Raw genomic sequence first — 19,476 nt, forward strand, 5'->3', positions numbered from 1 at the left:
GGTAGGTGACTAGACCGCTGCTGGACAATGTCAGATGCACCAGAAGGTGCCGTAGTGCGCACGGGTTAACGTCACCCGAACGCTAGGAGCGGCTCTGTTCAGACACAGAGTCGCTTGGCAAAAATATATGCAAAGACGCTGGCCCTGTTAACGTCACAGGAGCCGGCGAGTGGCGTCGCAGCCGCGAACACCAATAGCTGCTGGTATTGCAGCGCAGCGGCAGCTAAGGCCGCAAGCGTCGGCGCCGAGGACCGGGCGCCGACGGACGCTAGTGTAGGCGTGGAGCAAGTGGCATGTAGCTTGCCACAACCCTGGAGCTGACTATACACACTCAGTCACCACTCGTAATATCAGAGGGTAGGGGTTTCATAATGAGTCAGACACCAGTCCATGCATCCATTACCATACACACACAGAATAATATGCTACACTAGCGCATGGCCGAGCCGCCATGCGGGGCTTTTATAGCCATGCGCTTCCAGGACCTTCCAATACTTTAGGAAGGACCAATCAGATCCGACACAGGACCTGCACATGTGACCCCTGCTCTCCAGTGAGAGGGCACGTTGCGGGCATGCCTAGTAGCACGGCACGAGGACTTAGCCTCTGGAGCGGTTCCCTGCAAAGCAGGTTGCGCTACCATTGCTGCACCGGAGGTGGCAGCAACATCCAGGCTCACAGAACGAGTCTGAGGAGAATGCCTGGTTCGCCGTGATTGCTGAGCAGGAGTCCGAGCGGTCGGAGGAGAATGTGAGACCGCATGATGTCTGGCTCTGTATTCCCGCTGTGCAGTGCCAGGAATCCGACGCCTAACACTATATCAGTGGTCGTAACCATGGACAACTAATGTCCAGCAATGCCTGCACATGAGGCATAGGTGGTTTCCTTCATTGGAGACTGCCCTTCCCGCGGTTGTTCCTTCTCGGGGAAAGACCTGGCTGGTCATTGCTTGCGTTGAGAAACATGTGATGGTGTCTCCGCGGCTTCTGTTTTGCATATTTCCCATAAGGGATGGGGGCAGTGCTCTAGAATCACTGCGTTGAGAAACACGGGATGGTGTCTCCGCAGTGTTGGATGTTGATCTCCACGAGTTCATTCATCCTCATTTTCACAGTCTTTTACTAGGCATTGCTCCTACCAGCCAGTTTCCTACTCCACACTGATGAGGGGCAATACCCCGAAACAGCTGTCTGTGGATGGATACCATGTTTTGGCATAGGTGGTTTCCTTCATTGGAGACTGCCCTTCCCGTGGTTGTTCCTTCCCGGGGAAAGACCTGGCTGGTCATTGCTTGCATTGAGAAACATGTGATGGTGTCTCTGCGGCTTCTGTTTTGCATGTTTTGCATATTTCCCATAAGGGATGGGGGCAGTGCTCTAGATTCACTGCGTTGAGAAACACGGGATGGTGTCTCCGCAGTGTTGGATGTTGATCTCCATGAGTTCATTCATCCTCATTTTCACTGCTCATGAGGAAAGAAACATAGTGAATCTGAAAAACTGTACGACATTTCTAATCGAAGGTATTTGCTAATAATATAATTATTTGAATTATTACATATTGGGATAGCATCTTGGAGATAGGCATACCCCTTTAATGCAAATTATTCAGTCCTCACTTACTTGAGAAATAAATCCTGTTGAGGAGCACTGTCTGACCCATATACTGAATTTTCTTTTCTTCTTTTTCCGTAATTCTCGCCCTGTACAAGAAGCAATAAAGGCTGGATCTTCATCAATTAAAGGTTCATGAAGCACCTATGAAAAACACATGAAGGACATGTTAATGAAGTCAGTAATTCATTTGGTCCTGTGTACTATACATATATATAGACACACATACATACACAGTATATACACACATACACACACACACACACACACACACCATGATTCCTAAATTTAGCAAGTGTACAATAAATAAGAAATCATAATTGTAGCAGGAGGGTAGTGATGTAGTAAAGAGGAAATGTAAAAGATAAAAATTTATTATGTAAAAAAAACCAAATCAAAACAGCAAAGACTGAGCAGAAAGGGTCACTGCCAGAGTAAGAAAATTGTCTCTTCGGAGAGGAAGAGGACTAGAACTCTAGTGCCACCTATAGGAAGAAGCAATCCTAAAAGTCAATGTTGACTCTCTTAACAAGCCTTGTCACATGACTGAGGATAAAAGCAAAAAATAAAATCTCAGCTTGCAGACACCATTTCGGAATACTTCCCCTAGTCAGTGCAAAGTGTGAGATCTGGTTTGGCTGAGTGAGAGGTGTCTGACCAGGATCCAAGGGGTAATGTTTCTACTTGACAGAGTAGTTTGACCGAGTAAGAATAATCCAAATGTGCTCTTTATCAACAAACAATAAACTAATGCTGGCCCCTTCAAAATTAATATGGCTGAAAGATGATGATGAAATAGCAATCAATTAAATACTTTCTTTTCTACAGTATTTTCACAGGAAAATCCAATAACAAGATAGAGTCAATGATACAATTACACTGTTCTACAGTCACATTAGTTCAGAGACGAAGACAGTTGAACTGAACGAATTTTGTGGCGCTGAAAATTAATATGATGCTTAAATTGTTGAATGGGAACAGGCTATCTATGCCTTTTGCAATTCCAATGATCTGGAGACAGCCAACCGATCACACTACCAATTGATATTTGTGCATGGTGCCCCGCATGAGGAATTTTAATAAAGAAGTAGAGGTGTCATGAAACATCTTCCTCCCACGACATAGCCTTTGTGTCAGCAATCTCAGCTGAACCACAACTGATAATACAAATGAACTGAACATTCTTGTTAGGTATTTAGATTTGGCCAAGAATAATGTTGAGCTTTTAGTTTCCAGGCTACAACAGTGGAATCTCCTAACAGGCGATGTTTCAATTTCTTTGTTCCGCAACTGTGATAATGATCTTGTCCAATCCTTATTAGTGGTGGCATGCATTAACATCAACAGTTTAATTGAAGCTCTGAGTATAAATCATAATCCAGAGGAATGAAGGTTCCTCATTGATTAGTCCAAAACAAGCCTAAAGCCATCTTGCTGCATAATTGCAATGTGCTACCTTCAATTCCAGTTGGCTATTCAGCCCACATAAAAGAAACCTATGACAACTTGAAACAGCTGTTGAGGTGCTTGAATTCTGGCCAACATGTATGGCCCCTCCGTGGTGACTTAAAGTTGACTGCACTCTTATTTGGTGTCCTTGGTGAATACACAAAGTACTGCTGCTTTTTGTGTGAGTGGTATAGTCGTGCAAGACAATATCACTACGATAAGAGAGACTGGCCTCTCCGACCTTCACTTCAGTCAGAAAAGAGTAAAAATGTCCTGCATTCAGCACTTGTTGACCCATATAAGATTTAGTTACCACCATTGCATATCAAGTTGGGCCTAATTAAGAACTATGTACAGGCAATGGGTAAAAATGCAAAAGCATTCATGTATCTCATTGATAGATTTCCAAGGTTGAGTGAAGCAAAGATAAAGGAAGGAGTCTTTGATGGACCTCAGATTTATAAACTTCTTTAACCCCTTTACCCCCAAGGGTGGTTTGCACGTTCATGACAGGGCCAATTTTTATAATTCTGACCACTGTCTCTTTATGAGGTAATAACTCTGGAACGCTTCCATGGATCCCGGTGATTCTGACATTGTTTTCTCATGACATATTGTACTTCACTTTAGTGGTAAAATTTAATTGATATAACATGTGTTTATTTGTGAAAAAAGCGGAAATTTGGCAAAAATGTTAAAAATTTTTGCAATTTTCCAACTTTGAATTTTTATGCCCTTAAATCACAGAGATATGGCATGCAAAAACTTAATAAATAATATTTCCCACATGGTTACTTTACATCAGCACAATTTGAGAACCAAAATTTTTTTTGTTAGGCAGTTATAAGGGTTAAAAGTTGACCAGCGATTTCTCATTTTTACAACACTTTTCTTTTTAGGGACCATGTCACATTTGAAGTCACTTTGAGGGATCTATATGATAGAAAATACCCAAAAGTGACACCATTCTAAAAACTTCCCCCTCAAGGTGCTCAAAACCACATTCAAGAAGTTTATTAATCCTTCAGGTGCTTCACAGGAATTTTTTGAATGTTTAAAAAAAGTGAACATTTAGCTTTTTTTCACAAAAAAATTACTTCAGGTCCAATTTTTTAAAGTTACCAAGGGTAACAGGAGAAATTGGACAGCATAAGTTATTGTGCAATTTGTCATGAGTACGCTGATACCTGATATCATGCAGAGCTTAGAAGGGAAGGAGTGCCGTTTGACTTTTTCACTGCAAAATTGTCTGGAATTCAGATCGGACGCCATGTCACGTTTGGAGAGCCACTGATGTGCCTAAACTGTGGAAACCCCCCACAAGTGACCCCATTTTGGAAGCTAGACACCCCAAGGAACTTATCTAGATGTGTGGTGAGCACTTTGAACCCCCAAGTGCTTCACAGAAGTTTATAACGCCCGGGCGTAAAAATAAATAAAATCATATTTTTTCCACAAACATGATCTTTTAGTCCCCAATTTTTTTATTTTCCCAAGGGTAACAGGAGAAATTGGACCCCAAAAGTTGTTGTCCAATTTGTCCTGAGTACGCGGATATCCGATATGTGAGAGAAAACTACTGTATGGACACACGTCGGGGCTCGGAAGGGAAGTAGTAACATTTTGGAATGCAGACTTTGATGGAATGGTCTGCGGGTGTCATGTCGCGTTTGGAGAGCCTCTGATGTGCCTAATCTGTTGAAACCTCCACAAGTGACCCCATTTTGGAAACCAGACCCCCAAGGAAATTATTTAGATGTGTGGTGAGCATTTTGAACCCCCAAGTGCTTCACAGAAGTTTATAACGTAGAGCCATAAAAATAAAAAAAATCATTTTTTTCAACAAAAATATTTTTGCCCCCAATTTTTTTCTTTTCCCAAGGTTAACAGGAGAAATTGGACCCCAAAAGATGTTGCACAATTTGTCCTGAGTAGGCTGATACCCCATATGTGGGGGTAAACCACTGCTTGGGCGCATGGCAGAGCTTGGAAGGAAAGGAGCACCGTTTGACTTTTTCAGCGCAGAATTGGCTGGAATTGAGATCAGATGCCATTTTGCGTTTGGAGAGCACCTATGTGCCTAAACAGTGGAAACCCCCCTGTTCTAACTCCAACCCTAACCCCAACACACCCCTAACCCTAATCCTAACCCTAGCCCTAACTATAACCCTAGCCCTAACCCTAACGGGAAAATGGAAATAAATACATTTTTTTTAATTTTATTATTTTTCCCTAATTAAGGGGGTGATAAAGGGGGGTTTGATTTAGGCTACTTTCACACATCAGGTTTTCGGCGTCAGGCGCGATCCGGCGTCGTGCCGGAATGCCGGATCCGGCAAATGTTTTGTAAAACCTGATGTGCCAGATCCGTTTTTCTGCCGGATCCGTCTTGTTCTTGACAGAAAAAAACGGATCCGTCTCATCCGGTTCATCCGTTTTTCGACGGATTACGCCGGATCCAGTTTTTTAAAATTGACCCTTGTGGCCTTCCGAACGGGATTGGCTACTGGAAAACTATATATAGCGTGTTCCTACAGCCCTTCTTTGACAGGTTGGAGAGGAGAAAGTGCAGGTTGGAGAGTACTGGCGAAGATGGATGTTGTCATTGGAAATATTTTGAAGAATTTGGCGGATTTTATAGCGGAGGCGAATCGTTTGAGGGTGATTGTTCTGGAGAAGGAGAGAGCGAGACAGCAGCGCATCAGGCATCGTAGACGACGTTTGTGGATCCACCCCATCACAGCCAAGAGAATGACGCGTGGGGTCTATTCTACACTCTGCATGGACCTTCGACGAAACCCGGATAAATTTTTTGGATATGTTCGGATGAAAATGGAGAATTTTGATTACTTGGTGGAGCGCATTGCACACCTCATAAGAAAAGCGGACACCTATTGCCGCTTCTCTGTTTCACCCGCAGAGCGTCTGATGGTGACTTTAAGGTAAGCCACATTTATTGGATGTGATCGCATCAGAGCACACTTTCACTGCAATCTTGTTGGTGGTAGTTTGCATCTCCAAGTGTTATAGCTGAGTTTTGGTATGTAATGCTGTGATTTAAAACTAATTTATTGTTTTTTAATTCCCCACAGATTTCTTGCAACTGGAGAATCCCTTTCGTCACTGCATTTCCAGTACAGACTCGGGATTTCCACCATATCTGGAATAGTGAAGTACACATGCCGTGCACTGTGGGACTCCTTAGCTGAAGAGTTTTTACCAGAGCCCACAACAGAGAGGTGGATTGAAATTGCTGACAAGTTTCAACAGATATGTCAGTTTCCCAACTGCTTTGGCGCTGTGGACGGGAAACATATCCGCATTGTAAAGCCAGCCGGATCGGGATCAGAATATTTCAATTACAAGAAATATTTTTCAATTGTCCTCATGGCCATCGCTGACGCGGAATACAAATTTATTGCTGTTGATATTGGGGCCTATGGCCGCTCCAATGACTCTCAAGTTTTCAAACTGTCTGCCATGGGGCGTAAACTGTATGGAAACACCTTCCAGTTCCCACCACCTAGACCGCTGCCGCAAACATCTGGTCCACCTATGCCATTTGTCTGTGTAGGGGATGAAGCCTTCCAGCTGTCAGAACACCTTTTGAAACCGTACTCTAGCAGAGGATTGACAAGACCAAAACACATTTTTAATTACCGCCTCACAAGAGCAAGAAGAATGGTTGAATGTACCTTTGGTATTCTGACAGCCAAATGGCAGGTCCTATTGACTGCGATCAACCTCAAGACAGAAACTGTTGACGAGGTGATCAAAGCTTGCGTGGTACTCCACAATTTTGTTATCTGCAAGGAACCCATTTCCATTGAGGACACCTCTGAAGAAACCACCTTGCAAGATTACCATGACATTACCACTAGAAGTTCTGTGTCGGTTTCAGTAATGAGGGACAATTTTGCACTATACTTTATGTCACCTCAAGGCAGAGTACACTGGCAGGATGACAGAGTGTGAAAGATTTGTGCCCAACCAAACTTGTGTACCTTCTGTACCAACAGTATATACCTTTGCAAACCAAAGTTGGCTATCTTGTCATGGTCTCTATTTTTAGCTTTAGGCCACAGGTGTGTACCTGGTTGTGTTTTATGCAAAGTATTTCACCTTTTAACAAAAGTTGTGTACATTGTTAGGAAATCACCAACAATAAACACAACTTTTTAGGTGAAATACTTTGCTTCAAACACAACCAGGAACACAACTGTGGCAAAAAGCTAAAATTTACCCACAGTTATATACCTGGTTTTGAATACCTTTTTACCTTTTAAATACCCTGTATTTAACCTTTTTTTTAAACATATTTTGCCGCAGAAAGAAATGACAGACAACCAGTGTAAACAATAATTTAACTTTTATTTAAAATATTTTTTTTTTTGTAAACTGTTTTTAAAGTTAAAAAAACTTTTTTAATAAAGGTTTGAAAAAAAACTGGGCATTTTTATTACAAAACACATATTACAAATCTGGGTAGTGTGGGGTGGAAATACTGCTGGAGGGGCTGCGGGACACTTCGACACTGGGAGTGTGGAGAGAGGACTGGGATCGTGGTGGGGAAGGAACAGTTAGAGGTGATGGTGTGGAAAAAGCTACAGAATGGGTGGACATGTGGGAGGCAGAAGAGGTGGTGGGCGGTGGAGTGGAGGGTTGGGCAGGGACTGTAGGAGCAGATGATGTTGATGGAAAGTTGTATGGGGAAGGAGTTTGGTACGGGGAAGGAGTTTGGTACGGGGAAGGAGTTTGGTATGGGGCAGGTTGCTGGAAGTGGGGAGATGTCTGGTACTGGGGAGGTTGCTGGTACTGGGGAGGTTGCTGGTATGTAATAGGAGGGGGAGGATGGAAAGTGGCTGGAGGGGGTGCAGATGTAATAGGAGGGGGAGGATGGAAAGTGGCTGGAGGGGGTGCAGATGTAATAGGAGGGGGAGGATGGAAAGTGGCTGGAGGGGGTGCAGGTGGAGGAACTACAGTGGTGGGAGGTGGAGGTTGGGAGGTAACCTGCTGTAGAGCACCGTGGCACGAATGCATTACATGCATCTGCTGGGTAGGAGATAGTGTTGCCATGCGCTCCACAACAGACCTGAAAAAGGTGTGGTTTGGCGAAGATCTTGCTTCTGAATGCATGGTTTGCAGAAGTGTCTTCACCTCCAGAATGCTGGAGTTGATCTGCTGAAAGCCTGCGGAGATTTGCTCTGACAAGACTTTTAGACAGTTCTGGAAAGATGCATTCAGATGCAAGAACTCTGGCGCATAAGTCTTTTCCTGACCCCTCTGCCGCTGCCGCCCAGTACCCGCAGGTGTACTAGAAGTGGCAGGGGCAGAAGGGTGGGGTAAAGGGAAAGCGATCTCCTCCCCAGCAGCTTCATGTAATGTAGGCGGCCACGATGCTCCTGTGCTGGTGGATGGGACAGATGGGTCGAATGTGTGGGAAGGCTGGGAAGGTGCAGATGTATCGGGGCGGTCGAAGTGTCCCTCGGTGACGGTCTCCTCAGGGATCGCCTCAGAAGGGTCCAATCGTGCAGGCTCCCGAGTGCTGCTCACCGTGCTGTGGAATAAAGAGAAAAAAAACAATTAAAATAGTGACATGGTATGGCCCTGGCTGAAAAAAAAAAAGTTACATCTAAACATTTTTTTGTCACATGTGGTGTGTAATATTTACCTTCTGGTGAGCATTGTCTCCCGGAGAAACGACAGGGCTCGTGCGTACTTGTACTTGCTCCTGCGTCCTCCAGATCCACTCGGGGCCCTCATCTCTTTATTGAACTCCTTCTTGAAACGATCCCTCACAGACCGCCACCGCTTCACAATTCTCTCCCCTGAAACGAGAAAGGACAAAGTGGTTAGTATACAACATCAGTGTTTCCCAAACTCCAGTCCTCATGGTCCCCAGGGGTCATGTTTTCAGGATTTCCAAAGTAAATAGAAATCCTGAACACATGATCCGTGGGGACCACGAGGACTGGAGTTCGGGAAACACTGGTTTAAATCAAGCAACCGGTACTGTATATACTTACGCTCTTTAATCTGGGCCCGAGCTTCGAGGTCCTCCAAGCGGTCCACAAGGAGCGAACAGATTTCCTCCCAGAGTCGTCGGGTAACGATAAGGTCAGCGTGGCGGCGGTCAGCCATATTCCAGAGCGGCTCCCTTTCTCTGACGAGATCGATGAGGCGGTCCACATCAATCCCTCCATCCTCACCGTCAGAGTCGGGAGCACGCTGTGAAGGCTGTTAAAGAAAAAGACAAAAATAACATAATTAGCCTCCACAAAAGAAATGAAATAAAAAGTGCAAAAAAAACAAAGCAAAAATATTTATACTTACACGCTGGTGACCGCCGCGTTGCTGTCGCCGACGACCCCGGGAGGCACTGCGAGGACCTCTTGGCCGAGCACCAGATTGGGAAGACTAGAGAAGAAAACAAAAAATGTTATGTCTTTGGATGTAGGCATTTGTTTGCTGTGTGTGGTCTGCAGAACATTGTTTTCTATGTGTTGTGTGTAGTGTGATGTTGTGTTTCTGCGTTTGATGCAAAAAACTTACCAATTGTGAGCCCACTCCAAGTGTCTGTCCACCCCTTCCTTCTTCTTCTGGGAGCTCCTCTTCATCTTGTGATTCCTGTTTTGAAATAAAAGGCAATGAATAGACATATATTCCAGAGATGATGGATTTTGGAAATAAAAACTTACCGTCAAACGCTGACGATGCGAGGGAGGGCTCCCAGAAGAAGATGTGCTGTCTTCCTCATGGCCAGACTCCATGGCTGTGGGTGGTGTTCCTGCTGCTGCCATTGCTGCTGCTGCTGCTGCATCTATTGGGCGGCTGTTGAATAAAGAGAAACAAAGGGCCAATGAATATCTTGATATTCCATAGCCCTAGTTTGGAGGAATGGGGGATTTGATAATTACCGTCTCTCATCTGCTGCTGGACTCCCTTCCCGTTGTTCAGCATGCTGCTCCATTTGGGGTGGTGCTGATGGTGCTGCTGCTGCAGATGTCTGCTGCCTTCTCCTGCTCCTGGTTCTTGGCTTGGGTGGCATGTTGGGTGTGGCTGAGGGTCCCACTGTCTTGCTTTTATATATGTCTTGTGGGCAGAGCTACTGAGCATGCTCAGACCAAAAAAACCAGATCCGGCCACCGGATCCGGCTGTCGCCGGATCAGGCGCATTGCGGCGCTCATAGGCTTTCATTGTATGAAAAAGCCGGACACGCCGGATCCGGCTCTAATGCAAGTCAATGGGGGGGAAACCGGATCCGGCATTACATTTCGCCGGATCCGGTTTTTGTCAAAAGCGCCGGATCGCGCCTGACGGCGAAAACCTGATGTGTGAAAGAGGCCTTAGTATTTATGGCATGTTTTTATGTTTGCCAGCTGTCACACGCTAAAAGACGCTTTTTATTGTAAAAATAGTTTTTGCATCACCACATTTTAAGAGCTATAATTTTTCCGTATTTTGACCCACTGAGTCATGTGAGGTCTTATTTTTTGGGGGACGAGTTGACGTTTTTATTGTTACCATTTTCAGGCATGTTACTTCTTTGATCACTTTTTATTCTGATTTTTGGGAAGCGGAATGAACAAAAACCAGCATTTCATGAATTTCTTTTGGGGGTGTGTGTTTATACCGTTCCGCGTGTTGTAAAATTGATAAAGCGGTTTTGTTCTTCGGGTCAGTACGATTACAGCGATACCTCATTTATGTCTTTTTTTATGTTTTGGCGCTTTTATGCAATGAAAACAATTTTATATAAAAAAGAATTATTTTTGCATCGCTTTATTCTGTGAGCTATAAATTTTTTATTCTTTCGCTGATGACGCTGTGTGGCGGCTTGTTTTTGCGGGACAAGATGACGTTTTCAGTGGTACCATGGTTATTTATATTCGTCTTTTTGATCGCGTGTTATTGCACTTTTTGTTCGGCGGCATGATGATGAAGCATTATTTTTTGCTTTGTTTTTTATTTTTTAAGGGGTTCATTAAAGGGCTTAACTAGTTGGACAGTTTTATAGGGCGGGTCGTTACGAACGCGGCATTACTAAATATGTGTACTTTTATTGTTTTTTATTTTCAAAAAATGAATTTATTAGGGATTATTTAATTTTTTATTTATTTATTTATTGATTTTTTAGAATTTATTTTTACACTTTTTTTTTTTACTTTGTTCCAGGGGAGGACATCACAGTTTTGTGTCAGATCGCTGATGTGACACTTCACACAGCGCTGTGTCAGATCAGCGATCTGACAGGCGCTGAAGCAGGCTTCCTCGCGGCCATCTTGGATGCAGGGAAAGAGACCCTCTGTGCAATGCAGCACATCGCGCTGCGCTGGGGGTCTCAGGGAAGCACGGAGGGAGTCCCCTCCCTGCCGATGCTTCTCTAATCCCCCGGTACACTGCGATCATGTTTGATCGCAGTATGCCAGGGGTTAATGTGCCGGGGGCGGTCTGGGACCGCCCCTGACACATAGTGCCGGGTGTCAGCTGTGATAATCAGCTGAAACCCAGCCGTGATCAGCGGCACCCCCCTTGGGGCGCCTCTGATCGCAATCAAGTACTATCCCTTCCCCGGTCATAGGGGCTCAGGTACCGTGAACGGGATAGTACATCAGATGTCAGAAAGGGGTTAAAATAAGGAGTTTCACAGCTTGTTGCAGGGCAAGGAAAAGGCTGCATGAGTAGCATTCATATTAGTGGTAATTAAGTTTTTGGGAAACTCAAGAGCACATAACTATGAAGAGTGTGATGTAGCAACCACTAAGCCGGTTGGGTAACACTAAGCCGCTTGGGGGAATATTCAAATGCACAGCAGCCTTTTTTTATTTAAACAAGTCCAGTCCTGGTTTATTATACATTCATAAACCACTGTAGGCCATGTAATACATCACAGACCTAACATACAGACCATTCTCTACTGCGGTTATGTCCACACAGTTCATTAACTGACACTTGTCAGTGCACACAGTTCCCCATGCTCTGGCTTACCTGCTTCACGGATTGTCTTTATATTGGTCCTGTCAGTAGTCCAGTCCTTCTATAGCTTTCTGGACTCTCAGGAGCTCCAGCCAGCTTCAGTCTCACACATGGCCAACTCCTCCATGTGGTGCAAACAGGAAACACATATAGGACCTTCCTGATATCACAGGAGCACACCCTCTGGGAGGTATGTGGTTAAACAGTCGCACCCATCACTTTTTGTTAAATCTTAAATCCAGCCCTTTACTAAAATACAGGTTTGTGGGACAACAAGACCCAGCAACCTGTCCTGGATTCAGAGCGCAGCAGACCTCTGTAAGTGCAATACATTCCTGTCTCTGAGTATACCACTAGTTGGTACATACCCTCCCCCTCTGTTCAAACCAGTGGGGATGAACACATAACCACAGTCCAAGGCCTCGTGAAAAGATGTTCCTATCGTCATGATCTGCCAATCGAGGTGACCCACTCCATCTACTATAAGCATTGACTCTTGGAACCTGATCCATCATCGTCACCAACTTCCTTTTTCCGACAAATGTGGCACCAGATTTTGTCACCTCACAATCCTGAGTTGTGACTTGGCTAGACCTCCCCCGCCCCCGGCAGTCAATACAGTAGTGAGACTCACTTCCCTCCATATCTACAGTCAGGACTGTGTTGTGAGTTCATTTTCCCCTTCTTTGGCTAAAAATAAACCTCAGTTTTGGACCCAGGTGGTCATGCAGGTCGCCCCAGACCATCAAGAAAATTGCAGATTTTTGGTGTTGCATGGTCTGCATGATGCCGTTGTTCTGGGGTTTCCCTGGTTGCAAATTCATAATCCAGTTTTGGATTGGAAGTCTGTGTCTGTGGTGAGTTGGGGTTGTAGGTGTGCCTTTAGTGAGGCTCCGGTTTTTTCCACCTCTCCTCAGTCGCATGATGTTCCTGACTATTTGGCGGACTTTTATGATGTATTTAGTGAGAATGAGTCTGCGTCCTTGCCTCCTCATAGGAGTTATGACTGTGCAATTGAACTAAGCCCGGGGTGTAAATTTCCCGAGGGTCGGCTCTTCAATTTATCTGTACCCGAGCACGAGGCTATGCGGTCCTATATTAAGGAGGCGTTGGAGAAGGGTCATATTAGACCATCCTCTTCACCCTTAGGTGCCGGTTTTTTTTTGTGGCCAAAAAGGATGGTTCTTTAAGGCCTTGTATTGATTATCGTGCCCTCAATAAAATTACTATTAAATATCAGTATCCATTACCCCTGATTTCGGATCTATTCTCTAGAGTTAGAGGTGCTTGCTGGTTTACCAAGCTTGACCTCAGGGGTCGTATAATCTTATCCGCATTAAGCAGGGGGATGAATGGAAGACGGCGTTTAATACTCCGGAGGGACATTTTGAGTACCTGGTGATGCCTTTTGGGCTCACTAATGCCCCTTCTGTCTTCCAGTGCTTCATGAACGATATTTTCCGAGACTTTGTCGATAAATTTTTGATTATCTATCTGGATGATATTTTGATCTTCTCCAAGGATTGGGATTCTCATGTGGAACATATTCGGACTGTGTTCCGGATCTTGAGGGAGAATTCCCTGTATGTCAAAGGATCGAAATGCCTTTTTGGAGTACATAGGATTTCATTTTTGGGATTTATTTTGTCTCCGTCAACTATTGAAATGGACCCGGCCAAGGTACAGGCCATTTATGATTGGGTTCAGTCCACTTCTTTGAAGGCCCTCCAGTCTGATTCCTGCTTCCCTAAAGCTAAGTTTCTGCTTTGCCTGTTTGCATTTATGTTTTGTGTTTGTTTTCCTTGCTTTTCTGGATTCTGCCATTCCCTGCTTGGATGAGCTGAATCTCCTTTTGCCGGTTGCTCTGTCTTCAGAATATTCCTGAGTACTGACATAGCTTTTTTGAAGCCTAGCGTCTTCAGGGCCTTTTTCACTGTCAGTCTGTTGGCTCTTATTTTCATAGGGTTTTTTCACGGATTGCAGACAGCAGCCTTCCTGTCCTTTCCTATCTAGGTAGTTTTGGGCCCCGTCTTTGCTCAGTCTATCTTTCTGTCTGTGTTAGTGTTTTCATCTTGCTTCACCGTCATTATATGTTGGGGGCTGCCTATTGCTTTGGGGTCTGCTCTGGGGCAGTTTAGATTTCCCCTTTCTTTCTTTAGGCCTATTTAATTCTCCGGCTGTGATCGAGGGGTCTAGGGCATCGTAGGAACCCCCCACGGCTACTGTTAGTTGTTGTGATAGGATCAGGGGTCTGCAATCCGATAGCTGCCAACCTCTCTGGTTTTCTGGACTTAACTAGCATTTTTGTTTTTGCCTCCTACGGTGACTCAATCATAACAGGACTGACTCTGTATGTATTGTCGCATATACTATTAGGTCTCTTGTCTAAGACCCTCAGCATTGGTTTAACAGGGACGTCCCTATCCCTCAACGTAGTATGCCCACTATCCTTCAGATGTCTCAAGAAAGCTCTCAGATGGTGTTTTCCTCCATCGACTAGAGACCCGTTGCCCCACTTGTTGTGAGTTCATTTTTCCCTTCACCATGAGGTCTGATGAACTCCCTCTTCTGGCGAAGGAAGGTAGTGAGGCTGATTACCAAACAGCTGAGCAGGTAGATGATGACTGGGTCACAGGAACTGATGACTGGATATAAGGCAGCCGACGCCCTGCTGCCTTGCCGGTGATTTTCCTGCTGGATTCTTGGAGACCAGTCTGATTTCTGCTTCTCAAAGCTAAGCTTTGCTCTGCCTTTTGTACACTTTAGTTCTGGTTTTGTTTGCCTTGTTTTTTGGAGTTCAGCCATCCCCGGCCGGGGGTGAGCTGAATTCCATTTTTGTCTCTGATCTGTTGATCTCTGGCTCTGTCTTCAGAATATACCTGAGTGCTGATATAGTCTTTTTGAAGCCTAGCGACTTCAGGGCCTGTTTTTCCTATCAGTCTGTTGGTTCATTTTTGGATAGGGTTTTTGCGGATTGCAGACAGCAGCTTTTCTATCCTGTCCTATTTAGTTAGCTTGGGCCCCATCATTTGCTCAACCTATCTTTCTATCTGTGTTAGTGTTTTTCATCTTGCTTCACAGTCATTATATGTTGGGGGCTGCCTATTGCTTTGGGGCCTGCTCTGGGGCAGTTTAGATTTCCCCTTTCTGTCTTTAGGCTAATTTAGTTCTCCGGCTGTGATCGAGGGGTCTAGGGCACCATAGGAACCCCCCACAGCTACTGCTAGTTGTTGTGGATAGGTTCAGGGGTCTGCAATCCGATAGCTTCCAACTTCTCTGGTTTTCTGGACTTAGCTATTATTTTTGTTTTTTCCTCCTTCGGTGACTCATCCATAACAGAATCACCTGCCATACTGCAGATCCTAGGGTACTCAATAGCAGGAAAGAATTGTAAAAAAAAAAAAAAAAAGGTGTCAGAATTTCTTTGTGTATCCTTTTCCTCTATATCTCTGAGGCCGTAGGGGGAATTTTTTTTCTCTCAATGGAGATGAAGCAATTGTCTGATCGTGTGGAGCAGCTCGCTGCGGAAGTGCGGGGAATTTCCGCCTATCTTACTCATTCACATGCTGCTGAACCAAAGATCCCCACTCCTGATGTTTTTTTGGGATCGGTCTAAATTTTTGAATTTCAAGAATAATTGTAAATTATTTTTTGCCTTGAAACCTAACTCGTCAGGGAGCTCCGCGCAGCGGGTTAAAATTGTCATCTCTTTGCTGCGCGGCGATCCCCAGGATTGGGCGTTTTCTTTGAAACCTGATGATCCTATTCTAAATAATGTGGATGCATTTTTTCAAGCCTTGGGGTTGTTGTATGATAAACCTAATGCTATTGATCAGGCTGAAAACGCCTTGTTGGCATTGAGCCAGGGTCGGGATTCTGCAGAGTTGTACTGTCAAAAATTCCGAAAGTGGGCGGTCCTTACTACCTGGAATGATGATGCCTTGGCAGCTCTCTTTCGGAAAGGTTTGTCAGAAACCGTAAAAGATACTATGGTGGGATTTCCTGTTCCCTCTGGTCTTGACGATTCTATGTCATTAGCCATTCAGGTTGATCGGCGTTTGCGTGAACGCAAGACCGCACGAGAGGTGTTGCCACCTGTTGAACAAATGTCTGAACCTAGGCAATGTGATAGAGTTTGGTCCAGGGCGCAACGTCAGGAGTTCAGAAGGCATAATAAGCTGTGTTTTTTTTGTGGAGATGCCTCGCATATTATTTCTGTTTGTCCTAAACGAGAGAAACGCTTTGCACACACGTTTTCTGTTGGTGGTGTTCAACCTAAGTTTCTTCTGGCAATTACTCTGATCTGCTCCCTGTCCACATTTTCCACCAAGGCTTTTGTGGATTCGGGAGCAGCGCTAAACCTAGTGGACTTGGATTTTGCTAAACGTTGTGGATTTCCGATGACACCTCTGCAGACGCCTATCCCTTTGAGGGGTATTGATGCTACTCCTTTGGCGAAAAATAAACCTCAGTTTTGGACCCAGGTGGTAATGCGGGTCGCCCCAGACCATCAAGAAAATTGCAGATTTTTGGTGTTGCATAATTTGCATGATACCATTGTTCTGGGGTTTCCCTGGTTGCAAATCCATAATCCAGTTTTGGATTGGAAATCTGTGTCTGTGGTGAGTTGGGGTTGTCGGTGTGCCCTTAGTGATGCTCCTGTTTACTCCACCTCTCCCCAGTCGCATGATGTTCCTGACTATTTCGCTGACTTTTATGATGTATTTAGTGAGATTGAGTCTGCCTCTTTGCCTCCTCATAGGAGTTATGACTGTGCAATTTTGCTGAGCCCGGGGTGTAAATTTCCCAAGGGTCGGCTTTTCAATTTATCTGTACCCGAGCACGAGGCTATGCGATCCTATATTAAGGAGTCATTGGAGAAGGGTCATATTAGACCATCCTCTTCACCCTTAGGTGCTGGGTTTTTTTCGTGGCTAAAAAAGATGGTTCATTAAGGCCTTGTATTGACTATCGTGCCCTCAACAAAATTACTGTTAAATATCAGTATCCGTTACCCCTGATTTCTGATCTATTCTCCAGAGTTAAAGTTGCTTGCTGGTTTACCAAGCTTGACCTCAGGGGGGCGTATAATCTTATTCGCATTAAGCATGGGGATGAATGGAAGACGGCGTTTAATACTCCGGAGGGACATTTTGAGTACCTGGTGATGCCTTTTGGGCTCACTAATGCCCCTTCTGTCTTCCAATCCTTCATGAACGATATTTTCCGAGACTTTGTGGATAAATTTTTGATTATCTATCTGGATGATATTTTGATCTTTTCCAAGGATTGGGACTCTCATATGGAACATGTTCGGACTGTGTTCCAGATTTTGAGGGAGAATTCCCTGTATGTCAAGGGATCGAAATGCCTTTTTGGGGTACAGAGGATTTCATTTTTGGGATTCATTTTGTCTCCGTCAACTATTGAAATGGACCCGGCCAAGGTACAGGCCATTTATGATTGGGTTCAGCCCACTTCTTTGAAGGCCCTCCAGAAGTTTTTGGGTTTTGCTAATTTTTATCGTAAATTTATAGCTAATTTTTCTAGTATTGCCAAGCCATTGACTGATTTGACTAAGAAGGGTGCTGATGTGCTGAATTAGTCTCCAGAGGCTGTTTCTTCCTTTCAGGAGCTGAAGCGAAGATTCACTTCTGCTCCGGTTCTGCGGCAACCTGATGTCTCACTCCCGTTTCAGGTAGAGGTGGACGCCTCTGAGATTGGTGCAGGAGCTGTTTTGCCCCAAAAAGATCCTGTGACATCTAAAATGAATCCCTGTGCTTTCTTTTCCCGAAAGTTCTCCCCATCCGAACGTAACTATGATGTGGGGAATCGGGAACTGTTGGCCATGAAATGGGCATTTGAGGAGTGGAGACATTGGTTGGAGGGAGCTAAACACCAGGTCGTGGTCCTTACTGACAACAAGAATTTGATTTACCTGGAGTCGGCTAAACGCTTGAATCCTAGACAGGCTAGGTGGGCCTTGTTTTTCACACGTTTTGATTTTGTGGTCTCTTTTCTTCCTGGCACTAAGAATGTCACGGCAGACGCCCTCTCTAGGAGTTTCTTTGCTGATTCTCCTGTTGTGACCAAGCCTGCTAGCATCTTAGGTGAGGGGGTAGTTCTTTCTGCCATCTCGCCCGATTTGAGACGTGCTCTGGAAGAGTTTCAGGAGGACAAACCTGAGCGTTGTCCCAGTGGAAAGTTGTATGTTCCTGACCAGTGGAGGAAGAGAGTGATGTCTGAAGTTCATTGCTCCGCATTGGCTGGTCATCCAGGTATTTTTGGTACTAGAGATCTGGTGAGTCGGCCTTTTTGGTGGCCCGCCTTGTCTCGTGATGTCAGGAATTTTGTGCAGTCCTGTGGGACTTGCTCCCGGTCTAAACTTTGTTCTCGCTCTAGTGGGTTGTTGATGCCTTTGCTGGTGCCCAAGAGGCTATGGACCCATATTTCAATGGATTTTATCTCTGATATGCCTGTCTCTCAGAGAATGACCATTATTTGGGTGATTTGTGATAGATTCTCTAAGATGGTCCATCTTGTACCACTCCCTAAGTTGCCATCTTACTCTGAGTTGGTGCCCTTGTTTTTGCAACAGGTAGTTCACTTGCACGGGATTCCTGAGAACATTGTGTCTGACAGAGGAGTTCAGTTTGTGTCTAGATTTTGGAGGACTTTCTGTTCCAAGCTGGGAATTCAGTTGTCCTTCTCCTCTGCGTTTCACCCTCAGACCAATGGGCAGACGGAGAGAGCAAACCAGACTTTGGAGTCGTATTTGAGATGTTTTATTTCGGCTGATCAGGATGATTGGGTTTCATTTTTGCCCTTGGCCGAATTTGCTTTAAATAATAGAGCTAGTTCTGCCACTTTGCTGTCACCTTTTTTTTGTAACTTTGGGTTTCATCCTCGATTTTCTTCAGGGCAGGTGGAGCCTTCTGCCTGCCCAGGTGTTGACACTGTGGTGGAGAGAATGCACCAGATCTGGGACCAAGTAGTGGATAAGTTGTCTCTCTCCCAGGAAAAGGACCAGCGGTTTTCCAACCGGCATAGGACCATTGGTCCCCAGTTTAAGGTGGGTGATATGGTTTGGTTGTCATCAAAAAATATCGCTATGAAGGTGGCTTCTCCTAAGTTTAAGCCTAGATTTATTGGACCTTACAAGATTTTGGAGATTATTAATCCGGTCTCTTTTCGGTTGGCTCTTCCTGTCACGTTTAAGATTCATAATGCGTTCCATAAGTCCTTGCTGAAGAGGTTTGTTGAACCAGTAGTTCCTGGGGTGGCACCTCCTGACCCTGTATTGGTTGAAGGTAACATGGAGTATGAGGTAGAGAAGATACTGGATTCCCGTCTGGCTAGACGGAGACTCCAGTATTTGGTTAAGTGGAAGGCTTATGGTCAGGAGGATAATTCCTGGGTCTCTGCCTCTGATATTCA

General features: G+C 44.9%; 1 protein-coding gene across 2 annotated transcripts in view; it reads right to left on the minus strand.

The window, feature by feature from the left end:
• Window positions 1–19,476, minus strand: part of PGBD5 (piggyBac transposable element derived 5) — a 669,748-nt gene that overhangs the window by 442,798 nt on the left and 207,474 nt on the right. For both annotated transcript variants that reach the window (XM_073551842.1, XM_073551843.1), the window contains exon 3: window positions 1,623–1,757. In XM_073551842.1, the coding sequence (XP_073407943.1) occupies window positions 1,623–1,757 (135 nt within the window). The remainder of the gene's footprint in view (window positions 1–1,622; window positions 1,758–19,476) is intronic.

Source organism: Dendrobates tinctorius, unplaced genomic scaffold (genome assembly GCF_039654945.1).
Source record: "Dendrobates tinctorius isolate UK_male_01 unplaced genomic scaffold, ASM3965494v1 ptg000181l, whole genome shotgun sequence".
NCBI lineage: Eukaryota > Metazoa > Chordata > Amphibia > Anura > Dendrobatidae > Dendrobates > Dendrobates tinctorius.